Genomic DNA, 24,203 nt, shown 5'->3' with positions numbered 1-24,203 from the left:
TAGAAGTGATCATGGAAAAGATATAGGAAGCATTTGAGATAATAATATTAAGTGGGAACATAAAATATGAAACTACATGAAACTTTTAATGCATTAAACTATTAGAAATTTAATAAACACTCATAGTGATTTTATTGTACATTTTTCTATATATTTCTTTAAAAGTTACAAATGTCTTTCAAAAATTGTTCTGCTTATAAAGAAAAATATAAAACTGGGATTAGAAAGCTTTAAAAACAAATTAAGTTATTCTATATCCTTACAACTGTTTTTCATCATTAAAATGGAGAAAAGAAATAAAAGCAAGCATTCTCTTTAGGGAAATTAATCATGCTAATTGGATTTATAGTATATTCACTTCATGTTTCTAGAAGTAAGCTTAAAATACACTTAGTAATCAGCCAAGTAAAATATTTTGGCCATAAAATTGGCAAGAAACTCAAGTGCATAATTACCTAAAGCACATAAATATAATACATATAAAACATATGCTGCATTTTATAATTAACACTGAATACATTACAATTATTCCATATCTCTTGTACAATCTCCCTGAAGTAAACAGATAAAAGGTTTCCCATGTCTCCCTCAAGGGCAACAGTAGAAGATAAAATGTTTTTAAAACCCACAGGATAATGAATACTATGGTTACATTCTAAACTTCATTATATATTAATATGAACATACAAGTACGTTCAAGATCAAACGACATAAGGGTTAGGTAGAAAAGTTAGCATATGCCCTTTCTTTTCTGTGAATGATTTGTCAAAATATTATGAGCTCTAATTCAACATTATTGTGGCCTGATTAATACATGTGCTCAAAATTGAATTTCCAGGATATAAATTATGAAACAAATTAAGTAATTCAAACACTTTAATCCATCACATTTCCATATTGCTTAAGGTCCTTAAGAACTAGGACAGTGAGGATTATAGACGTAATACAACTATCACCAGAGTGACATTTCAGACATTGATGTAATAACAGACCAGCCCTATTACTACATCATCTCAAGTCAGTATTCTTGGTAATTTGGAGGTGGGGTTTAGAAGCACGAGTGGCAAGAGGGTGAGATGGGAAAACAGAGGAGGGAAAGACAGGAAAGAATCATGAGAGAAGAAACCAGCCCATTCAGAAAGTAGATAGTATCAACACTGGCCCTAGGAAAACCAAAGATCCAAAGATATATCTATGGATTCTGAGATACCTGACAGTCTACACAAGTGACAGCCAGACCACAGCTCTACACAGATCTCCTGAAGCCAGTTAGTGACGCCTGTTTAGAGATCTTCTGTCCATGAGACTACATGGGTCATGTGGGAAGCCCAGCATCACTGAGACCACTTTGCTGCTGAAAGCATCATGGACACTCAGGGATCACTGTTCTCACTGGATGAATTTGCTTCATGTAAAGCTGAGTGGCTTTCTTAATGTTCCCAGAGTTAGAGTTGGTGGAAAGTAATTGGGACCTATGTCTTCTGGATCTTCATCCAATGTGCTTTTCACATAGCACTGCTCTAAAGAACATTTATATTTTGGGGCGGGGAAGATGGTCTGTGGTTAAAGGCACTTGCTTGCAAAGCCTGCTGGCCTGGGTTCAATTCTCAAACCACACACAGAAGCTGAATGCAAAAAGTAGCACAAGTAGCACAACCTATGCACACATGCACACGCACACACACATGAACATATACAATCACAAATAAATATATATTTTGACTGGCTACTTTTAATCATTATGTCAAACTTTAAGGGTTGCTTTGGTTGTACCCTGAGGTCAGCAACTCATTTAACAAGGTTTGCCACTGTTATTGAAAAAAAAATTTAACAGAGTTTCAGAGATCTTCTAGACAACCTTGGTTTTTTACATACAACTCTGTGAAAATGTCTTCTGCTTTCTTTTTCCTCTACAGGATTGGTTAGCTATAAACCAAGGGAGGTGGCATTTAGAATCTATGACTTTCAAAAGCTGCAGCTTGGAAGATAGGGATGGTAGTATATGCCTTTAATTTCAGCACTCAGGGGGCTAAGGTAGGAGGATTGCTTTGAGTTTGAAACCAGCCAGGGTTACACAGTAACTTCCAGATTTGCCTGGGCTAGTGTGAGACCCAACCTCAAAATTTAAAAAAAAAAAAAGAAAGTTTGATTTGTGCTTATAAGTAGTCATTTTAGGTAAGCCAGGCATGCTGTAATCTTCAAAATGATTGTCCAGCATTTCTCAGGCAAAAGAAAAAAAGAAAAACAACTAGTATGGGGAGCAGCCATATTGGCGCAGCTGCGCATCACAAGGGGAGACGCTGAGTGAGATTAATGGGCAGCATCTGCTGCAGCTGCTGAGATGCTGAAACACACCAGGGCTGCCCTTGTCATTACCCCAACCCCATGCTGGATGGATCCTCTGACAATGGAAAAGCACTGTTCACAAACAAAATGGCAGGAAGGAAAAAGAATTCAGGCTTGCCATGAGTCTGAAAGTCAAATCACTGACACACAAGGTTAATTTCCATAGGGAAATATCTTCATGGTGTTACATAAAGAAGCCATGGAGGACAGTAGAAAGAGCAGGAACCTTTCAGTCTATGGATGAAAGAGTAACTCCCCAGACTCCACAGAGGGATGGCTTGGGGAAAGTTACCATAATTCTGAGTCATTTCACCTGGAAAATGGATATGATAATGAAATTGTTATATGCATGTACATGTCTTTGTACAGTACTTACAAAGAGACTCCTCACCATTATCACCACAGTTTTAGCAGCTAAAAAGATCTATGATAGGCCTGTCCTCAAAAACCCTTCATCAGGGCTGGGAAGATAGCTTAGTGACTTAAGGTACTTGCTTGCAAAGCCTGATGGCCCAAGTTCAATTCCCAAGCCACCCACAAAAGCCAGATTCAAAAAAGTGACACAAGCATCTGGCATTCATCTGTAAAGGCAAGGAGTCTTGGCATACAAGTGTGCTCATTAAAAAAATAAAAAAGAAGAAAAAAAAAAGAACATCTTTCACCTTCTTACACATACTTGTATGACCCAAATTGCCATTAGGGACAATGAAACCATGTATGCTTAGGGTATTTCCTTCTTAGCATAATTGCATTATAAATATAATGAAGGTACAACTAAGCGACCCTACATTGTTTTTTTTAGGACTCTAAAAGGCATAGAAAAACCCATATTTCCCATAATGAAGGTACAACTAAATGACCCTACATTTTTTTTTTTTAGGACTCTAAAAGGCATAGAAAAACCCATATTTCCCCAATCCCAGCACCAGTCAACACAAAACAGAAACCTTCTTTGTGTGTTCAGATATGTAGGATTTTCAAAACCAAGCTATTTACCAGGGACACCAGCTATGTGTTAATTTAATTCTTACAGTCTCTACCTGAAGTTAGAGTTAGATCTGATTGGTTGAGTCAGTCTTTCAAGATTGTCCTCCCTTTCAGGTGCTGTCCAAAACAAGTGCGCTGTCATCTGTTTGTACCCAACCAACTGGCTAACCATAAGTCATGATTCACATGACCTCCTCTTTAGGTTTTATACATTTACCAGGGTGGTTCAAAGGAAGTATGTTTACTTATAAAGGAGGTTACAGAGCATCCAAATGAGATGAACAAGGAGATGAGGACATGCACTGGGCAAGGCCCTGCAGAGTGGGTGAGGAGCTCAGACCCCCTCTGTGGGCTCACGACCCTCCTAGTGCCTCCACATGTTTAGTTATCCAAGAGTTCATCAAATCTTATTTGTTAAGGGTTTTTACATACTCAATCTCCAGCTTTTCTTGCCTTTTTGTGGATGCTCATGGATACATTAATCTATTACTTGGCCTTTCTTGAGACTGTCTGAGGGAGAGGAGAGGCACACCCACCCCCCGCCCCCGCCATCCCTAGGGGCACTGGGCAGGTGTTAAGCACTGTTCAAACATTGTTAAGATCACCATTAGAGCTAACTATAACAATCACTCCTTATGCTGGAGAATGGGCAACCTGACTTCCAAATTCGTAGCTGCTGGCCTCGGGTCCTGAGAGAAAAGGGTATCAGTCTAATACACAGCTAGCCTGCCTGTGTGCTAATACAAACTTTCTTCAAAACTCCATGGACACCTGAAAAATGACATAACCATGGCAGCTGAAGGCCCTACCTTCTGAAGATATAGTCTGAAGGCTTTTTGAAACATTTTTTGGGAACTCTCTATGACCTTACTGTCATTTTTACCTTGGCTGGAAAGAAGCACTTCTCTTCAGAGCCTACCAGAGGGACTGCTGTGATTGGTGCTAAAGAGGTAAGTGTGTGATTGGTCAAAGAACAAACCTCCATGGCTGTGATTGGTCCAAACACTTCTGTAGGTAGGTCTGCAAAGTGGCGGTGGGAGTGGTGATGGTACAGTGAGTAGAGCAGCAGGGCCCCAGTTCAAGAGCAGAGCAGCCAAGGCAGGAAGAATAGGGGAAGTTGGAAATGGAGCTGACAAGAGAGGGGCAGAGAGCTGAGACTGGAGAAGGATATAAGTCTGTATGGAGTTAAAGAAAGGAAAATCCAGTCCATGGTTTCAGGAAGAATCAAATCTTTAGTGCCAAGGATCTCAGACACGGGCTAGGAGCTATAACACTGGCTGCTATGGAGGGCCAAAGCAATGCTGCTCCTGCCTGTCTATTGCCATTGCTCATGAGTACCACAAATGTGGAAAGAAGCAAAGCTGCCAATGGGCTCCAGTGCTGAAGACCTTGTCTTGCTTACCCAAGATGTCTGTCTGGGTAGAGGAAAAGGAGCCCAGCCAACAGGCTGCTAAATGTGATATCCCTCATACAATCATGTGTTTTGAGTGATGTAGCCCCAGCTGAAGGCAATTTTGGAGGTGGAGCCTTGCTGGAGGAAATGTGTTGTTGGGGGCAGGCTAAGGGGTGTTAGTTATAGCTAGCTCCCTCTTGCTAGGGCTCTCCTCACTCTCTTGCAGCTATTTTCCACCTGCTGTGACAGAGGAGATGTCCAGTCTTTGCTTGTGCCATTTTTTCCCCATGACTTCATGAAGCTTTCCTTTAAGACTGTATGCAAAAATATGATCTTTCCTCCCATCAGCTGCTTTTGATCAGGTGTTTGGTCCCAGAAATGTGAAGGTAACTATATAAGGCCTCAACCTAAGTCACCTTAGCATAAGTATGGATGTTATGAAAGAGACTTTTGTTGTGAAGAACAGAAGAAACTTCTCACTGAGGAATTTCCAGGGGCTTTAGAGCTCTCATTTAGGAGCTAGGGACAAAGACCAAATACATTTCATATTATACCAGAGTTAAATAAGATATGTAAAGAAGATATGTGTTGCAGTCAGGTTCGCATTGCTGGTAGAAATCACCCAACCAAGAGCAGCTTGTGGGAAAAAGAGGTTTATCTTGGCTTGCAGGCTTGAGGGGAAGCTCCACAATGGCATAGGAAAACGATGGCATGAGCAGAGGGTGGACATCACCCTCTGGCCCACATAAGGTGGACAATAGCAACAGGAGAGTGTGCCACACACTGGCATGGGGAAACTGGCTATAGCACCCACAAGCCTGCCCCCAACAATATACCGCCTACAGCAGGTATTAATTTCCAAATCTTTATCAGCTGGTAAACTAGCATCCAGAACACCTAAGTGTATGGGGGACACCTGAATCAAACCACCACAATATGGATTAAAAATATTTATTGTAACATCCTGAAAACATGGCTAGCATCCAATAACTAAAACAATCAGACTGAACTATGCTATTCTTTAGTGACTGATCAATATTGGGTAGGTTTAAGTTGGCTAGAACTAGCTCAATGCTTGGTGTGTGTGTGGGGGGGCATGCATGTGTAGAGGTCAGAGGACAGCCTCAAGGTGTTTGTCCTCTCCTTCCACCCTCTTTTGATTTTCTTTTTTGAGACAGGGTCTCTCTTGTTTTGATTCTGTGTGAGCTTCTGAAATCTCCTAACTTTGCCTCCCATTGCCTTAGGCATACTGGGACCATGGTCGCATGTACCATCTTGTGTCTAGATCTCTGCGAGTGCTGAGGACTTGAACTTGGCCCAGCAGGCCTGCCTTCAAAGCAAGTGCCTTTAACTGCTGAGCTCCCTCCAGCCTCTAAGCTTAAATTGTTTTAGTAGCTGAGAAAATAAAAGGAATTTGTGGTAAAAAGCAACACTGAAGCTTCTAAAATGAAGCCAGAAGAAGACCATTGGCAGGGTGGACTCACGCAATTCCAGTTGCTATCAGAAATGTAAACTCTGGTTCCCTCTACCCTTTGATTACAGGCATCTGCAGTGATCTGAGAAAATATGTTGGTGTAGCTGCAGGCTCTAGAAAGATATCATGAGATTACAGAATCTTATTCTGTGGACATTTACATTCTGTTTATGCTTTCTTTTCTTTATCTTGTATCTGCCTTGAAGGTCTGTCCTTTGCAACATTCCATAGCCCACATAAGCTCCTACATTCTGACCTTTGAATGCTGATCCAGAGCAACATGAACCTGCCTGTCAGGAATTGCCATTCTTAAGACCCCAAATAAAGTTCTTTCTATGTTTTGCAGTTTCTGAGTTTGTATTGATTGACAGTTACAACTTTCTTTATCATTTCCCCATGTTGAGGAATATGGATTTAAATGCACAGAATCAATTCAACAAGTATAAGGTACTTGCCAAATTATCTACTGAATAAATTAATTAATGTATAGCCTACTGATTCACCAATTACTATATTGGCTACTACATTATTGAAGCATAGGACTATGGGATTGCACAGGGAATGTTGCTTCTAATTGAGAGATCTAGGATAACCTGGGCAAAGGTCATACCGGGCTAGTTCTGAAGGGACCTGTGAATCATAGAAGGAGCTTGAAATCACTCTGTGAAGGCCACACATATTTCAGAGCTAAGGGCCTTTAAGGGTGGCTGGATGTGAAGAATGGCAAGTAATTCAGCAAAGCTGAACAGCTAAAGTTTAGACAATAGCCTAAAACACAAGCTGATGTCACATCAGGGAGGGCCAAGCTATTGCTATCTATGCTGCATTCTTATTTTTTTTTGAAAAAAATCCGTAAGAGGGTTTTTTACACCAGGCAAATTTGAGCAAATATATGTTTTACAAAAAAAAAACTGGCTTCAGGACAGGAACAGACTTGAAAAGCAGGGAGTAAATGTAGAGAGCTAAGTGAGATGACTGTGACAATGGCCCAGGTAAGTGATGAGGGGCAGGAGTTCCAGAAGAGGGACTAGTTGAAAAATAGTGGGGAGGAAATGTTGTTGGGACACATGATCTGTTGGGGTTGAGTGAGGGAGAGGAGGGGGAAGGAGAGCTGTGAAAAATCCAGTTTGACCTTATGAGTGGGTGGTGACACCATCAAGTTAGTAAAAGGTATGAGGGATACCAGAGAGGTACTCAGTGCTCAGATGCTGGGACACAGGAACACTGGCAGCCCTTTCACGACCAGGGCCTCTGAGAAAGCATTTGTAGCTAATAGCCTGTGACACTAAAAGCATGTTAACAAGTGAGAACATTGCTTAACTTCTCTTAGGTTAGATAAAGAAAATTCTAATAACCAGTCTCCAAATGGAAACCAGACAGTTGCCTAGAAGTGTTTCAAACAAATTGGAAAATGTCAACTGCCATGAACTCTCATCAACACAAGGACAGAGCTGCAGGAAATAACAATGTCTAACCTAATTTCCTGACGTCTGAGCTCCTGCATGATGTCATCAGAGGCCAGGGCCAAAAGCAACTGAAGTGAAAATTAGCTAAGCACATAAGGGGTCCTGAAAGCCAATCAGACAAAGTACAACAGCAAATAAAGGATAAGAACATTTTTGTATTAGTCCTCAAGAAAAACCAAACCACGTATCCATGGTGAGACAGATTCTCTCCATTGCATGACTTAAAGATAGGCAGAAAATTTTATCCACTAAGAAAGGATCCATAAATACACACACCTGACTTGCCCAAAGAGCCTGAGGCAAGCTCAGATTTTCAGAGTGAATTTTTTTTATCATTTCCTTATGGACCTGGCTCCCCGTCAACACCGTCATTAAAGAAAAAGGGATGTCAAAAATCACTTGGCTGCTACAGCCACTGGAGGCGCAGCTGTTGTAGTTCTTAATGCGCTTACAGGCTTAGAGTGTCTGCCAATGCCTCCCCTCCTCTATTCCCTCCCTTAGCTTTCAATGGTTTTGTTTTGTGTGTTTGGTATCCTGTGGGATAGAAAATAACCTGCATTGATTGTGGCAATTGAAGGACTCAGCTGGTGCCTGAGAATATGAAATGGGAACTGAAAGACACATCTGACAGGTGTGTGGGCTGGAGGTGAGGGGTGGTGCCTCCCACTCGTGATGGTGCACAGAATCGCTCAGTGAAGGGGTTTTAGCAGGGGAGTCACACCAAGTGCCTTTTATTCCACCTGCTCCCGTATCTGTTTTCAAAAAATAAAAATAAAAAAAAAACTCAACATAGGAGCTGCTGTACACTGTTCCTAAAACCCTCCCAGAAATATGTGTGATTCTCTCTGTCAGCTAACCCTAGGCAAGGGAGAGAGATGGGCACCTGGTGCTGGCCCTTTTCAGGATGCAGGGTCTGTCTGCCTAGCTTGGGGTATCTGAACTTGAATTCTGTGAAGAGTGATGGTTTACAAGCTGTGATCTTTCGTAGAATATGCTAGGTTTCTGAGGTAGAAAATAAGAAGTGAAAAAGAGTAATTGGTTAAAAGGCAGGGGAAACATTTCCTCAGTAATTCCTTCTTGGGTTGTCAGATTTTTGTCAAATATAAACAAAGTGATTACAGGACACACTGTGCTTACATTTAACAAATTCAGCTATTTTTGCTTAAAAATAGGGGAAAGCACAAAATTTCCCTGTAACTATTTGCATGCATGCCCACCATTAATACTACTCTCACTTTTGATTAGAGAAGCTTCTCTTTTCAGGTGACTCAAAACTCATCAAAGTGCTGAGAAGAAATGACAGTGGAGTGGTCAGCACTGAGTGAGACATCTCTATCACACCCTCCAAGGCTCAGGGACCATTGCAGAAGAGGTGGCAGAAAGGATGTGAGAGCCGGAGTACAGGGAAGAATGCTTTAGAAGTCTGTCTTCCAGACATAAAGTGCCCTTGACATTCACGATCTTACAGGCCTGCTGTTCCCTACAGAAGAGCTGCATGCTAGGAGGACAGCAAAATGATCACGTCAAAACAGAAGAGTGACTAGTTAGAAAGAAGGGGTTTGGTGGGGGGGGGGCAAAGGAGAATGGTAGGAGGGGATTAGGATCAGAGTACCATGTGTTTATATGTGGAGGTTGTCAATAAAAAGTTTTTAAAAATTAGGAGAAAGGAAAAAGAGGGAGGGAGATATACAACCCATACACTTACAATGGCACCAAAAATATAGAACATTTAAAGAAAATCCTAGTTTCTCAGAAAAATTCATCTTCTCTAATTTTAGCTTAAAGATTTTGGGTGCCAAATGTATTCAATTCCCCAGAAAATAATGCCAATGTTCAATTATAAAATTAATCACCAACATTTGTGTCTAAAGACATCTATAGGAATCATTAGGATACAGAGGTGTTTTGACAAATATAATGAGATGTACACACATAGCGTTTAGAAGAATGGTATGCCAAGACATACTTAGATTTCAGTTCTAGGAATGGGAAAATCAGTCTTTGCCCCAGCATGCTATTGACTATTAGCTACTGAAACAGAACTATCTGTGTTTCTCAGGATGTCCTATCTGGACAGGGTTTGCAAATGCTATCCTACTTTCATCTTAATTGTACAGATACAACAATGTATATTTATTTGAAAATACACTTATTTACCTACTAAAGGTCAATATCTTTCTGTTTAGATCCTCACTTTGTACTAGTTCAAAAATTGCTGGGGGAGTGAGGTTCTTTGGGCACTAGAGACACTACAACCTTTGAATCACACAGGGTTGTTGTTATCCTGCAACTGCTTTGTCCCTGTGGTGATTTGAAATACGTGTCCGCTATAAGCTAATATATTTTGAATGCTTGGTCCTCAGCTGATGACAATCCAGGAGGTAGAGCCTTGCTGGAGAAGGTGTGTTGTTGGGGGTGGGCTTAGGGGTGTTATGCCCAGCTCCCCCTGTCAGAGGATGGCTCACTTTCCTGTTGCTGTTTTCCATCTGCTGTGGCAGAGGTAGTATGCCCAGCCTCTGCTCTAGCATCTTTTCCTTGCCATAGTGAAGCTTCCCCTGGAGACTGTAAGCCAAAATAAACTTTTTCCTTCCATCAGCTGCTTTTGGTTGGGTGTTTTGTCCCAGCAGCATGAAGGTAACACCAACAGTCCCCCCCAACAGTACTGAGCAACAGGAAACTCTTGTACTGCTGGCAAGGAGAGCAAAGGGCCCATCACACTTATGTCTAGCACAGAATCCACAGGGCCAGGGCAGAGCTCCAGGGCCATGGCAAATCTTCCTTTGAATCCAGGTGACAAGAGGCTAAGAACTCTGAAAGGCCAAGTGGCTGAGCCTCACACTGTCCTCCCTGGAGTACAGCTATATCTTTTTGCCATTTCTGGGAAGCCTTCAGAGTTGGCCCCTGGGGTCAAAACAGGCTGTCCTTTGCTTGTCTGAAGAAAGAACCTGCTCATCTCTCCCAGAAACATAAACAAACCCGCCCTTTCCACTTGGCCTTTCTCCTGAGATCTCTAAGCCACTCTGCTGACAACATGCCATTTTCTGTTTTGGTGCAGTAGGCTGATTTCTTTATTGTGATTCATGTCTGAGTTCCTTTTGAATCAAATTATTGTGTCTCCCTGGCGAGATGCACCATATGACTATCTTGTTAGAGCAAAATCAAATAAAAAAAAATTTGTACTGAGGGCGGCTCCATCCATTCCCCACCACATGGTTCCCTCTTGTGTGGACATACTTCTGTTGGCTACTTGATCAGTAATGAAGCCTTCCCATGTTTCAGGCCAATTTTTAGACACTCCTGCCTTGGAAAAACATGAAGAAGAATTGGTTGGAACAGTCAGCAGAAAGAAATGTCACTATCTCAAAAACATTGGACAAAACGCGTGGCTAGGTGGGTTGAACAAGAGCAGGAGAGCTGAATGTCTGAGTATACAGAGTCACTGTGGCAAGTGGAAAATGCTTTGTCTTTTCTCCCTGGAGATGCATAGGTACTGAGTGCCTGTTTTGCTTCAGTGAGTTTGGAGGCCCAGCATTACAGAACATTCTAAACAGTGACACAGTAGTGTAATCCATATCACTTTTTCTCAACAAATACATTTTCTTCTTTTTTATCTCTCTGTTTACTTTTGGGGGTTGTAGTTATTACCTTTCAAATCATTTATTGTGGGGCTCATAAAAATAACATTGAAAAACTGAGCAACTCATACTAACTCCACTCACATATTTGGGAGAACATTCTTGCTTTCTGAGGCTTTCTTTTCTTCTCACTGCTTCCACAATGGCATCCAAACTTCTCAAGTCTGACACGTTAGGCCCTTTGTGATTACAGCACTAACCACCCTTACCTTCCAACCCCCACCCAACCCTACTGTGACTTAGCCGTACAGAACAGGGGCTACTTACTCAGAATACCCCATTCCCTTGCTTTGCGTCTTCCTGGAATGTGTCATCTTTCAACTTTTTCTGCCCCACTCCCATTCATCCTGCAAGGAAGAGTCACTCTTATCCTAGGCTGTCTTAGGTGCCTAAGGCCTTCACAGCACCTTGAACATATTGGGTTTCTACCTGATGCACTGAAGTCCACACCTGGCTCCTTCTCCTGCTCAGAGTGCTTCCTGAGGGCCAAGTGACATGGTTTTCTCCTGTATATCTGTGGTAGTGAGCATAGTGCATGACTTACCACATTAAACTCCTCCAAATCTTCCTTTGCCAAAGATACTCATATAAACACTTTATTTATAGATTTCCATAGTCTACAGCCACTTCATCACACATCCATAGCAGAAAGTGAACTAGGTCTCAAGCTGGCTCTCAGCATAGAGTAAGCTATACTCAAAATCTGTGCCCAGTGAGACACCTCCTCCAGCATGGCTCCGCCTGCTAGAGACTAAGTAGGAAAGTTAATTAAAAATATTTGAGACTATAGGGGACATTTACATTCAAACCACCACAGCTGTCATTAAGAAAATAGATGATAACACATGCTGCAAGGATGAGGGGGAAAAAAAGAAACTCCATTTATACACTTAGGATGTAAACTAGTATGGCCACTATGGAAATCATATAAAGGTTTCTCAGAAAAGTAAAACTGTGAATTATATAATTGAACTATAGCACTCTTCTCCTGAAAATACTCAAAAGAATCTACATCACTATTCTATAGATACCTGCACATCTGCGTTTATCCCTATACTATTCACAATGGTCAAGATATAGAATCAGCCTCGGTGTCTATCAGCAGGTGACTGGATAAAATCATGTGGTGTATATACACAGTGAGGTTTTACCAAGCCATAAAGGAGATGACATTATGTCATTTACAGAAAAATGACAGGATGGAGAAGAGCTGATGTTAAGCAAATAAGCCAGACCCCGAAATTCAAAGTAAAATTGACATGTTTTCTTTCACATGAAGATCATATATCTACATATAACACAAATCATTTTATATATGTGTATATATGGCATGACTATCTGGGAAAAAAGAAAACTAGTAGGAGGGACAGGAGAAGAAAAGGAGGGTACAGGGAGATAATTATAGTCTAAAAACACTATATACTTAAATAAAAATGCCTTTGAGAAATCTATCACTATACCTAAAGAATGAATATATACCAATTTTTAAAAGACAGGTGACAGAGATAAGCTGAAAACTTAAATAATACAATTTCTGAACAAAAATATACCATGAACTTCGCTTGGATCTTATTACTAGTTAATGTTTTTCTTTTCTTACTAGTAGTTTAAATGAATGATTACTGTATTCTAGATAAAAGTTAGGATTTATAACATTTTACATGATTTGATACTTATAACCTTATGAGACTGATATTGAAATTATTTTAGCTTAAATCCATCATCCATCTGTCTGTCTAGTGTGTATGTGGGTGTGCATACCTGGTGCATGTGCGAAGGTTAGGACTACTTGATGTTTCATCCTAGCCTTTTACTTCCTTTAAGCACCTTTATTATTCCTTGATGACTTTTAAAGCTTGTTTTTCCTGTCTCTGCCTCCTTTATCACAGTAGGCACCCTGGGGTTACAGAAGACAACCACAGCTTCTGTTTTTTGATGTAAGGTCTACAGATACAAACGCAGGTACTCACAGTTACACGGCAAGTACTTTATCCACTAAACCATCTCCCCAGTCCAGTTACCTCATTTTACACTTGAGGAAACTGAAGCTCATCAAGGTTAGGTGACTTGCCCGCTGTTCCCAGAAAGGATGTGTGCTTCAGAGCATGACTGAACAAGGTGTATTTTGTCAGAGATCTAAAATGCAACTATACTTCAAAGGCTAAACATTGAAAGGTTTTTTTTTTTTTTTTTTTTTTTTGCATTTAGAGAAAATAAAGTGAGAATGCTTGTAGAGTTGGCCTCTTCACTGAATTCTCAGTTTCCTAAAGTTTGGCTGTGCCCATACACAAATGTGAACACAGATCTCATGTAATTCAGTGATGTGGGCAAAAACAAGGAGAGCTAGGACTTCAGGCCTCAGTGAGATGCTACTTAGAAGGTATACTATTCTCCATGAGACCATCACACAGGTTTATCCATCCAATATCATAGCTCCAGACCAGTGCTGGTATATCCCAAGAGCAGAGAATGGGGGAAAGGGATGAAGTATATTTAATATGGGGCAGGATCTTTCCTAAAAGTATGTCCCATTCTACATTTTCTCAGAAGCTTCTTTCAAGTTGTTTCTGCTTTGTTCTCTAATATATATTTTCACTTTTTCTTTTCTTACTTTTTTTTTTTTTCAAGGTAGGGTCTTGCTTTACCCCAGGCTGACCTGGATTCACTCTGTAGTCAAGCTGTCCTTGAACCTCTGCCTCCTGAGTGCTGGGATTAAAGGCATGTGCTACCATGCCTGGCTAAGAATTTTTTTTAAAAAAAACCTTACTTTATTTATTTGAGACAGATAGATATATATAGAGAGGCAGATAGAGTGAGGGGGGTTTTGGGCTCTGAAAGGCCCAGGCATGAGGCCTAGTGGAACTTCCTGAGCCTAGCTAAAGTTTGGCAACCTGTCTCTGGCCAGCTAGGACTCTGGCCTGCCACCTCTGCATGGCAATTGTAATTACCATTTCAATAGTTAAAGTTTACTATTGGCCCTTACCTCTTCCCCTATCCTAAAATCCCCGCCTTCATCCCCAACATGATATAGGCAACTGCTCATAGCAATAAAGCGAGTTTCTTCTGTGAGTTCCTGCTTTGAAAAGACTCCCGACTCAGTGTGGTTTTTCTCCCGTGGCCAGGAGAGGTTTCTGAGTTGTCGTACACTCATCTTCCTCCTTTAACCCCTTAGGAGGAACCAGCAGTTCTGGTCCTTCCACAGCACTACCTGCCTGCCCAGGAAGGAGCCCAGCAGAGGGGGAGAGAGGTGACTGGGCATGCCATAGCCTCTAGCCACTGCAAACCCATTCCAAATGCATGTGATATCTTGTGCATCTGGCTTATATGGGTCCTGGGGAGTATCAAACCTCTGTCCTTTGGCTTTGCAGGCAAGTGCCTTAACCACTAAGCCATCTCTCCAGCCCTTCTTTTACCTTTTTAAATTGATAAATGAATTGAAGTTTAAAATTATTTGCTTTACAAACATCTCTGATCATTGAATGAGTGAAATGAGAAAGTTTATTTTGAAGTGCAATTAATAAATGCAACATTTTCTTTTAGGGCACTAAACTCTTAATAAACTGCCAATCACAATATGTTTAAAGCAAGTATATTTCAGTTGTCACCTATATACCCAATGTCTTTAGGAGATCTGGCAGAGAAATAAATTTTTGCATACTTTTGTATATGCATTGTATATAGTTTGCTACAGAAGTTGCAAGGTGAGTATTTTTAAATAGTCCATGAAAAATTGGACTCAGCTATTTTATGAATTGTTATCTGAGCCTGTAACTAATCTCTTTGACATTAACATCTTTAATAAACATTTGAGCAATATCTGCATGCTGAATATTGGACAGAACTCAGACATCATCTCTATTCATTAGGCTTATATTTTCTCAATAACCTAATTTTGTCTTTCATAAGATATTAATGTTTTTGGAAGTCTTATGCTTAATCCTATTAATTCCTAAGCTATCCTTTAAAAGTGCATGAGGCAATATGCAAAGGCAGTCAATTTTACTGAATTATACATTGAACCATTAAGGGTAAATCTAAGAATTTTAGGGTTGCTCAAATGCAGAACTTCATCTGAGAATGTATTCTGGAGTGAAATCAATCCCCTGGGACATGGCTTGGATGGGATTTCTTGGCTCTGCAAGTTTTCTGAGCTGAAGTCACTGGAACCACATGTTGGCTGAGTTCAGCATGTCTATTTGTCTGTTTGGACCACAGGCTGTTCTTAGGAAGCACAGTGGCTCAGCCAATACTGGTGCCATGTGTAATGGATCAACGTGTAATGTTAATCAAGCTTGGATAGACAAGCCCACCCTTAGGCAAGTAAGCATCTGGGGCAGGAAGTGAAGCACTGTGAGTGTCTCACAAGAGATGACCTTAGCAGTGTTTGAGGCCTACAGGGCTAAGAGGTAAGAGGAACTGATTTTAAACAATACTCTAATTCCAGGCAAGATGTTTACCAAATACGAGCCAATTACATAAACACAGGACCAGAAACTACCTCTAAAGTTGTAAAATCCCCATGTCTACACAGACTATATTTCCTTTTATCTTTTCTTGAGAGACAGTGACAGAGAGAGGAATGGGCACACCATGGCCTCCAGTTGCTGCAAATGAACCCCAGACACACATGCCACCTTGTGTATCTGGCTTACATGGGTCCTGGGGAAATGAACCTGGGTCCTTTGGCTTTGCGGGCAAGTGCCTTAATTGCTAAGCCATCTCTCCAACCCTATCTTTTGCTTTTATTGTATGTGGGTGTATGTTGTATGTGTGTTAGTGTGCACAAATGCAGGTGCACACATGCCATGGGGCTCATGTGGAATTCAGACTATAACCTCAAGTGTTGGTCCTTGCTTTGTACCTTGTTTTGAGGCAGGGTCTCTCCTGTCTGCTGCTGCATAAGCCACGCTAGCTGGCCCATGAGCTTCTGGATGCTCTGTTACTGCTTCCTTTTTCACTGTAGTCATGATAGGATGGCAGTGTAGTTTTATGTGAGCTCTGAGGATCTGAACTTAGGTTTTTAGGCTTGTACAGTAAGATCTTTATTCACTGAGCTGCCTCCACAGCTTCTCTCTCTTTCTCTCTCTCTCTCTCTCTCTCTCTCTCTCTCTCTCTTTTCTTTTGAGACAGTGTCTCACATATCCTAGGGTAGCCTCAAATTTACTATGTAGGCAACCTTGATCCTCCTTCCTCTACCTCCTAAATTTTGGAATTATAGGTATGAACCTCCACACCCAGTTTATGTGCTGGGATGAAATCCAGTCCTTCATGCATTCTAGGCAAGTACTCTGTCTACTAACTGAGCTACATCCTCAGTACCTATATTGTCACATTTCTCTTCTGAGTAATTATGTTATTTAATTGTGATTAATGACTGTATGCTTATTTTTATAACATAAAAGGAACCCAATCTTCCTATTTCCCTTTGTCACACCCACATGTACAATAGGCGGTATGCTTTTCTGAGTCAGACATAAGTCAGTGAGTTCCCTCCAATTCTCGAATGACTTTCTAGCAGAATTCACTAATGAAAAGGCTGTGAAAGGGGAGCACTCTGCATTTTATATATAGTAGGAGAATGTCATGGTTCCAGAAATACTACTGACAGCTGTCCCCTGGAGAGCCCCCAGCATATCAGCATTAGGACAAATAGGAACTGTAATGGCCATGACAATAGTCAGGATTCTTACTACAGTCTAATCTGTACTATGTGAAATTACTGGTTTATTTACAATCACTTCAAGTGGACAATTTTTTCCTGAGATAACATCTATAAAACTGAGCTTTAACACTATACTCATTACAAGAAGGTGATGGAGAACGGGGGAAAGGAGAGGAAGAGAGTCTATTGTTAACACATGTTTATGTTAAGACGTAAAAGGTGGAATGCCTTTCCTTTTCCCTCAAACCTCTTGGTAATAATCTCTCCACCAGTGGGCAGAGAACCCATGGATGTCCCATCTGGCATCTCTCAGGCCAGGTGGCTTTGCTGAATGTGCCAGTAGTACAGGCCTTGGCCCAACTCACCTCATATTCCTCCTTGAAGCCATACCCCTCAGCACACTTCATCTGAGTGATGTGCTGGAGGAGGTCTGCCACGCGGATGGCGGGGTGAAGCTGCCCAGTCTGGTAGGGCACATCAGCTGCCTCTCGTTTCTTGTACGTGTGGGACTGCACCAGGCTGCTGCTATCACTGGCCATCGTGTGAGTCTCATCTAGGGAAAGAACGCCAGGGAGAAAATGAGGGCAAAGCAGCAGGCTGGGTCAGGGCCACAGAATGTTAAGAAGCTGGCTGCTCACATCCCTGTACCTATGGCTGCTGGGTCCCTAGGATGGCTCAGCCAAGAAAAGAAAAGTTACATGTTCAGAGATTCAAATGCAGTCAATAATACTGCTAGGAATGTAGCAGAAATCTTTGCTTTTACAAAGCAGTCCAAACGATATATTGCTTTCGCAAAGCTCATTGATAAAAGCCTTTTAGCATTTTGGTGCTAAAGTTTATAGAAGTTTCAATCTGAAACTTCATCAAGACCTGGTTAAAAAAACAAAACAAAACACAGGCTTGTAGACTTCCAAATGTTAGCTAACTTATTTATGTAATGAAATAAATAAACTCTGCACAAATGTTCTGTGAGCAAATAAATAAATAAATAAATAAATAAATAAATAAATGAATAAATAAATGTACAAAAATGGTTCAGCTCATAAAGCTAGCAATGAGTATGGGAACTAATTCAGAAAATCAAGGAGAGAAATTAAAGTTAACCTGGTTTGGGAGAATTTGGGTGAGTTTCTTTGCATGCTCTGGGATCAGAAAGCTTGACAAAATACTATGGGCCAACACGTCACACATGGAATGTTCTACGACAGCAAACATGCAGCCAGCACAGGGCAGCACAGATGGCTCCGCCAGCCTACTGGTGAGACACACATTCCCACTCCCTCCACAACTTCTCCAAGGGGCAAGGTGGGGAACTTACCATTGATTGGCACTTTTAAGAAGATACATATCAGGAGAAAAGAGGAGGAGAAAAAGGAAAGAGGGCATAAGCAATTGTACTGTGTGAATAATTACAGGTAGTTTTACTTTGTGCTTTAAGTTAAGTTTGCTATTGAGAGGTGGTCAGAGGGCAAAGCCTCACTTCTCCCATCATGATAGGATGGAGGTGTTTCATTTAAGCATTCAATAACAAAAAGGAGGTTCAAATTAGCATCATAATTGCTTTTCATTCCCCACGAACCAAGAAATAACTAAATAAGGCTTATTTGTATTCAACACATTTTGTCATTTAAATTTCTTGAGCAAAGTCAACCAAATTGTACTAGAAAATTAATGTCAAAATTTGGTCAAACAAGCCTAAAGAGGTTCTTTTTTAATTGGTGACAACTAGTAAATTAGATTAATGAACTGCAGAAATGGTGGCTATTAAAAAATGCATGTGGCAGGAAGGTGCTATCTGATTAAGAATTTCATATTCTACAGTTTTGCTCCTTATCATGCTGAATCCCTTTTTTGTTTCATGATTTAGGGAGGCTTCATTAAAGCATAATGCTGAAACAATGTAAAAGGAGAATATTCTATCAAAATTAATTTCAGGTATAAAGAATTAAAACATATAAGAAAGGATGCATTCAATGTTTAGAAATGACCAAATTATGTACCCACAGGGAATTCAGCTAATGTGATTTAAAAATGTTTTTGTCAAAGAAGTTTAGCTTCCAAGGAAATTTAGTCTTAGGGAATTTGGTAAGCTGGGCCTGTCCTGCAACCTTGCTTCTGTCTGCATTGCAAAGCCTCTGGGGATGCATGGTATGAAAGGTGGCACACAGGTGTGTAGCTATGTTGCTGTTGCTGAAATGACACCCCATCATTACAAGGCGGCTAAAGACACAAAGACAAAATAAAAAAGGGTGGCAAGCTGATTTTATGATTAGGTTTTTGTTTTTCATTTGGATTTGCTTTGAAATTTAGCAATGTATGTGTTCTCATTTTAATAGTCATGAATACCCCTGAAATGCACATCTTTTTTTTTTTTTTTTTGTTTGGCAATTGCCAAGAGTTCTCAACTGGGATACAGATCCCTGCTGAAATGCTGAATCCACTGGGCTTTTAGTTCCTCCAGCAGAAAGCTCTGTTCTTTATACTAAAATAAATGGAACATTAATTAGTTTCCCCTTTGTGCCTCTCTCATTCTCTTAGTTTTATACTTTATAGGAAGTATATAATTAATTCCCCCTTCATTGTGGCTGAAGCTAAACTTTACCTATTGATTTAAGCATTTCAAGGAGATATACCAACAGCTTAGTAATGCTATGATTCCAGGTCTATATGCTTCTGCAGTCTGAAAATCCCAGAATGATAGATGCTGTCACTGTGCTGTATATTTTTCTTGATGACATCTGACCTTATTTTTAGAATGGAACACATGTTAAGGAATTTAAACACGACCATATCCATGTGGAAAAAGAAAAAAGAGTGCTATTATCTGAAACAGACATATTAAAGAGGGAATACAAGGGCTCCTATGCTGTATCTATTGGGAAATTGGGTTACTTCTGTTAGAAATTCCTGACTCCACTAAAGTGAGTAATTAATGTTTCCTCCGACTGCTTTGAAATGATTTATTACTAATAAACTATATCACTTGTCATTGATTTCCTATGCTTGTTTAAAAATTACCACCAACTATTTTTAAAATTAAAAATAATGTTTAGAGGAGGAAATCAGAAACAATGCTTATCAAAAACATTTCTGGTGACTTTTCAAGAATTGGGCATTAATTTTCCATTCATTAATGAATTATTCTGAACTTTTAAGATATCCATGGATAAATATTGACTTGTAGTTTTGAGATAGAGGAGTTTCTTTCTCTTCCTCCCTCTTTTCTTTCTTCCTATCTATCATAACTTATTTATCTATTATCTTTGTGAGCAAATAAGATAAAGGCATAGCTAAATGTTCCATGAGAGCTGAGGATCTTTGCAAGTGAGAGTGCATGATTATGACACTAGAAGATTTAATTGTGCTGGAGTCTGATGCACAGCAAAGCATTCCTTCTTATTGTAATCACTGCTTCCATTCCCCAAAAGGGCCAGTGGAGATGCACAGCTTATCTACTTTCCATGGCTTCAAGAAGTAACCTCTCTGATCATTAAAGCAATATACAGACGCACATGTGCATCAGGCAGTGGGGGTGGAACATAGTTCTGGAGTACCACTACTGATAACACTGGCACCTATTGAACATTTATCTGTGCATTTGGCTGACTTATTTTTCATGGAGTGCATCATTTTTGCAATACAAGAAGTCTGTTCAAGTCATTATTTCTCAGAAAAGTAGCCTATTCAGGTTCAAAAGATGTCACTAGTGTTCCTTATGACAAAGCAGCAGCTTTAGAAAGAAAAAAAAAAAGTTATTTATTTAATAAGCTTATCTTAATCCTGCTGTGAAATCAGAATGCTTTCTTCCTTCTGACAATGCAAGTCTCAGCCCTCACTATTCCCAGCCTTTCCTGGGTCAGAATGTATTTAAAAGAACCTGGGAAGGAATGCCACAGTGCACAAAGAAATCTCAAATATTTGCCTACCCAGTAATCCTGCAAATGTCTTTGCATGTAGATCACAATATTTGGGTGCTTAAGCTTAGCCTGTGCCCTCACTTTTGAGAAGAATATAATGGAGCTTCCCCCTTATACTTAATGTTAAAATGTATGTGTAGGCTTTGTTGTACCTCAAAAATGATGAAAAATACAAAGATTCTGTTTTATGCTTGAACTTCTGTCTTAGTTCACTTTTATCCTTAGGCAACAAACTTGCTTAAACCCAAGGAAAGAAAATAAAACGAAAGTAAGAATGACTCTCTACTGAGAAATGATAACAACATAGAGAACAGAGAAGCACAGGGGGGAAGTTATGCCGTTGTGAGGTTAGCCCTTGCACAGAGAATTAGGAAGAGGAAGTCAAACAACTGAGGATGGAGCTCTGGCTACAATGAACCGTTATATACCTGGAAGTCGCTTTTCGTGTGCTCCTTTCCGGGAAGGTTAGTAGTAGAAAGAGAACACAGCCGGGACACACTCGGGTTACTTAATGCGTCTCAAATGCAACAGCAGCCCATGCTTGTTTGCTTATCACAGCCAGGTAATGCCATTTCTCCTCACCCTTCTTACACTGTACCCCCTGCTGAGAATATGTCATACTTTAAATGCATTCTGCCCCACTGGGCTAACACTTTAGTTCATTTCTCTTGATATCCGACACATAATAAACTGCACGATGACAAACTACCATCGTGTCATTTCACTTTGCAGAACATCAGTTCCATTGAAATTCCGCTGTGTGACAGACAGTTTGGGATGCTGGGGTGTGTGTGTGGGGGGAGGGGGATGCCCTGGGCAGATGGGTAGGGGGTCTAGACTCTACTGTGATCGCTGTTCTGCATAACATGGGGCATCATTAGGAAAATACTATTTTTGAAATTGGCATTTTTAGTGCTTAGAGATAAGTGAAAATAATGAGAAGCTATTTTCACTTTTATGACTACCACATTGGATAGAATTCAGCTCTTAGAAGTACACAGCTGAGTGATGACACATCATTTTTCTTCCCCTGGGATCAGAGCTAACACTAAATTGTGAACACAGAAAGGGAGTACTAAGCTGGGATCATTTGCTTGAACCTTCTGATGTCATTCCCACAGGCATGCAGCAAATCCTGATCAGAGAAGTCTTAATCAACCAACTCCCACCCTGAGCTGCGTCCCACCCTCAGGTCCCATTGCATCATGCATCTCCTCTATAGTGGCCACTGATTTCCTCAAATCACTCCTTCAAAAGGCTGCAATAAAGGGAAATATTCTCACCTAAAATTGCAGTTGGCACAAATGGGTCTGTCATACATCGTAAGCAGGGCAATGCAGAGAAAGTAAAAAGAGAAAGAACAGTAAATGATTGATGAACAGGCCCTCAGCTTCCCCACAACAGCCATAGAAGGCCTTGGCTTACAACCTGTCAGGCAGAGGAAACCCTAGCAGGTGTGTCCAACCTGCTGCCTGCAGGTCAGCATGCATCCCAAGATGGCTATGAACTTGGCCCGACACATTTGTAGATGGCAATGCCATGTTGTGATGACAAAAGTTTGGACACTCCTGTTAGAGCATGGGCAGATGGTTGTAGCTGGTGAGGGCCATGAGGACATGAGCCAGCAGAGAAAGAAATCTGTTACCTGGGTAGTAGGAATTGGGCACCGATGTACTCAGTGTGTTTGTTTTCATTGTAAAGGATGACGGAGAAGACACAGCTGTAAATGAAAGAAAGACTGATCAGAGGCTAGAGGCAAATAGTCTCAAGCATACCACAGTGTGAGATCATAGTGGCCACTTCATGTGGGTACAGACCTTGTGTAAAAGAAACTTCTGGGATTTACCTGAATCTACATGGCAAATGCCACCATTCCCAGTTTTCTATGTTGTTCCTTGTCCTTTGCTGAGGACAAATATCCTTTTAGCAGCAAAAGTATTTTCATTGACTCATAAAGGAATATATCCAATAGATCCACATCCAGGACCACCATTTTGAATGAAGAAATCTGACAGACTTCTGTTGGGCTTCTGGCCTTGGCATGTGTAATGCTTCTAATGCTCTGAGCCTAAGTTTACAGCTAACAGTACAGTCACAAGTCAACATGGCCCCTGAAGGATAATGGGAGGGTCAATGTTTTCTGTCTTCACCTTTTGGAAACTCAGACACTTTTTTGTATTGCTCTAACCTAGGCCAGTGAAAAATAAAGCTCATGTGCTATATTGACAGAGAAATCTGTGTGGCCTTATTGCTCTCTTTTAGTCTTCAAATACTCATAAAATACACCTGTTTCCTTGGAAAACTTCATGGAAACACTAAACACAAACATACCTTCCCTTCTCTATTATTCAGAGGGAAAACAAAATCCATCCAATAAATATGATTAAAAGGGATATTTCCTATTTTTCAACTAGTATGTAAACTCTTCTAGGTTTTAATTGATGCATGATATGAAACACTTTAATTTCATTAAAAGGATTTAAGTGTGCTTGATGTGGTTAAACATAGTACTTTCAGGATTTACTTGGTGTTGCATTCTCACTGGGACACAAGTATACAATGACATCACTGCCTTTACTAGCAGCACTATGAAGCCCTGTGCATACTCATTGTATAAGTATTATGACAATGTGTTAATATATTTTAGCCTTCAGGAGCAGTTCCTGTAGGAAAGTGCCTTTACTTGTTTTTCTGTTTTCAAAAGGCAAAACTACTGAATGGCAGAAGGACCAGCATGCTGGCTGCCTGTCATTTATCTGATAATTCTTTAAAGTAGACAAGGATCACATTTACAATGCATGGTTTTGGTAAGCTTCCAGCAAAAGAGAGCAATTGATAAAAACAAGAACTAAACAAATTGTGTACTTCAGAACTCTGCTAGGGCAAGAGAGCACAATGTGTTTTATCACCTGTGGACATTTTTATGTAGTTGATAAAAATGTGCAAGCCAGATACAAAATAACTACATTTATTTTCAGCTTTTTGTTAAAATTATTTGTCTTTTGGTACACAAATTGAATCCATTCCCACTATCCATATTCTATGCTCTCCTTCTTTATAGCTTATAGAAGCAGAAGGCACAGCTCACGTTTGCTTTGGTGGACAGATTATTCTCTGTAATCATAAATGTATTCCTGATTACTTTTAAATTCCCTAGTCTCATTTTTCTCACCATCTCATTTCTAAAAGTGACTCATCTCCTAGCTTCTAGCACTTTCTCTAAAAGAGCTCACACATATGAAGGCTTGGAACAGGTGTGGGGCTGGTATCCTCATGGTCCGATGAACAGTTTCCCTGCGGATGTCCTCCACAGTCAGGGCATT

At 40.5% G+C, this 24,203-nt stretch overlaps 1 protein-coding gene across 14 annotated transcripts in view; it reads right to left on the bottom strand.

Annotated features, from left to right (window-relative positions):
* Ptprm (protein tyrosine phosphatase receptor type M) overlaps positions 1-24,203 on the bottom strand; it is an 849,143-nt gene that overhangs the window by 171,000 nt on the left and 653,940 nt on the right. For 5 of the 14 annotated variants that reach the window (XM_045144750.1, XM_045144753.1, XM_045144757.1 and 2 more), the window contains 5 exons: positions 22,526-22,600; positions 22,164-22,190; positions 21,309-21,332; positions 18,282-18,293; positions 17,329-17,516 (listed from right to left, as the gene is read on the bottom strand). In XM_045144750.1, the coding sequence (XP_045000685.1) occupies positions 17,329-17,516; positions 18,282-18,293; positions 21,309-21,332; positions 22,164-22,190; positions 22,526-22,600 (326 nt within the window). The remainder of the gene's footprint in view (positions 1-17,328; positions 17,517-18,281; positions 18,294-21,308; positions 21,333-22,163; positions 22,191-22,525; positions 22,601-24,203) is intronic. The other 9 variants (XM_045144751.1, XM_045144756.1, XM_045144758.1 and 6 more) reach the window with 3 other exon arrangements.

This window comes from Jaculus jaculus, chromosome 2 (assembly GCF_020740685.1).
Source record: "Jaculus jaculus isolate mJacJac1 chromosome 2, mJacJac1.mat.Y.cur, whole genome shotgun sequence".
In the NCBI taxonomy this organism is placed as follows: Eukaryota; Metazoa; Chordata; class Mammalia; order Rodentia; family Dipodidae; genus Jaculus; species Jaculus jaculus.
This window is presented reverse-complemented; position numbering and strand designations above follow the sequence as displayed.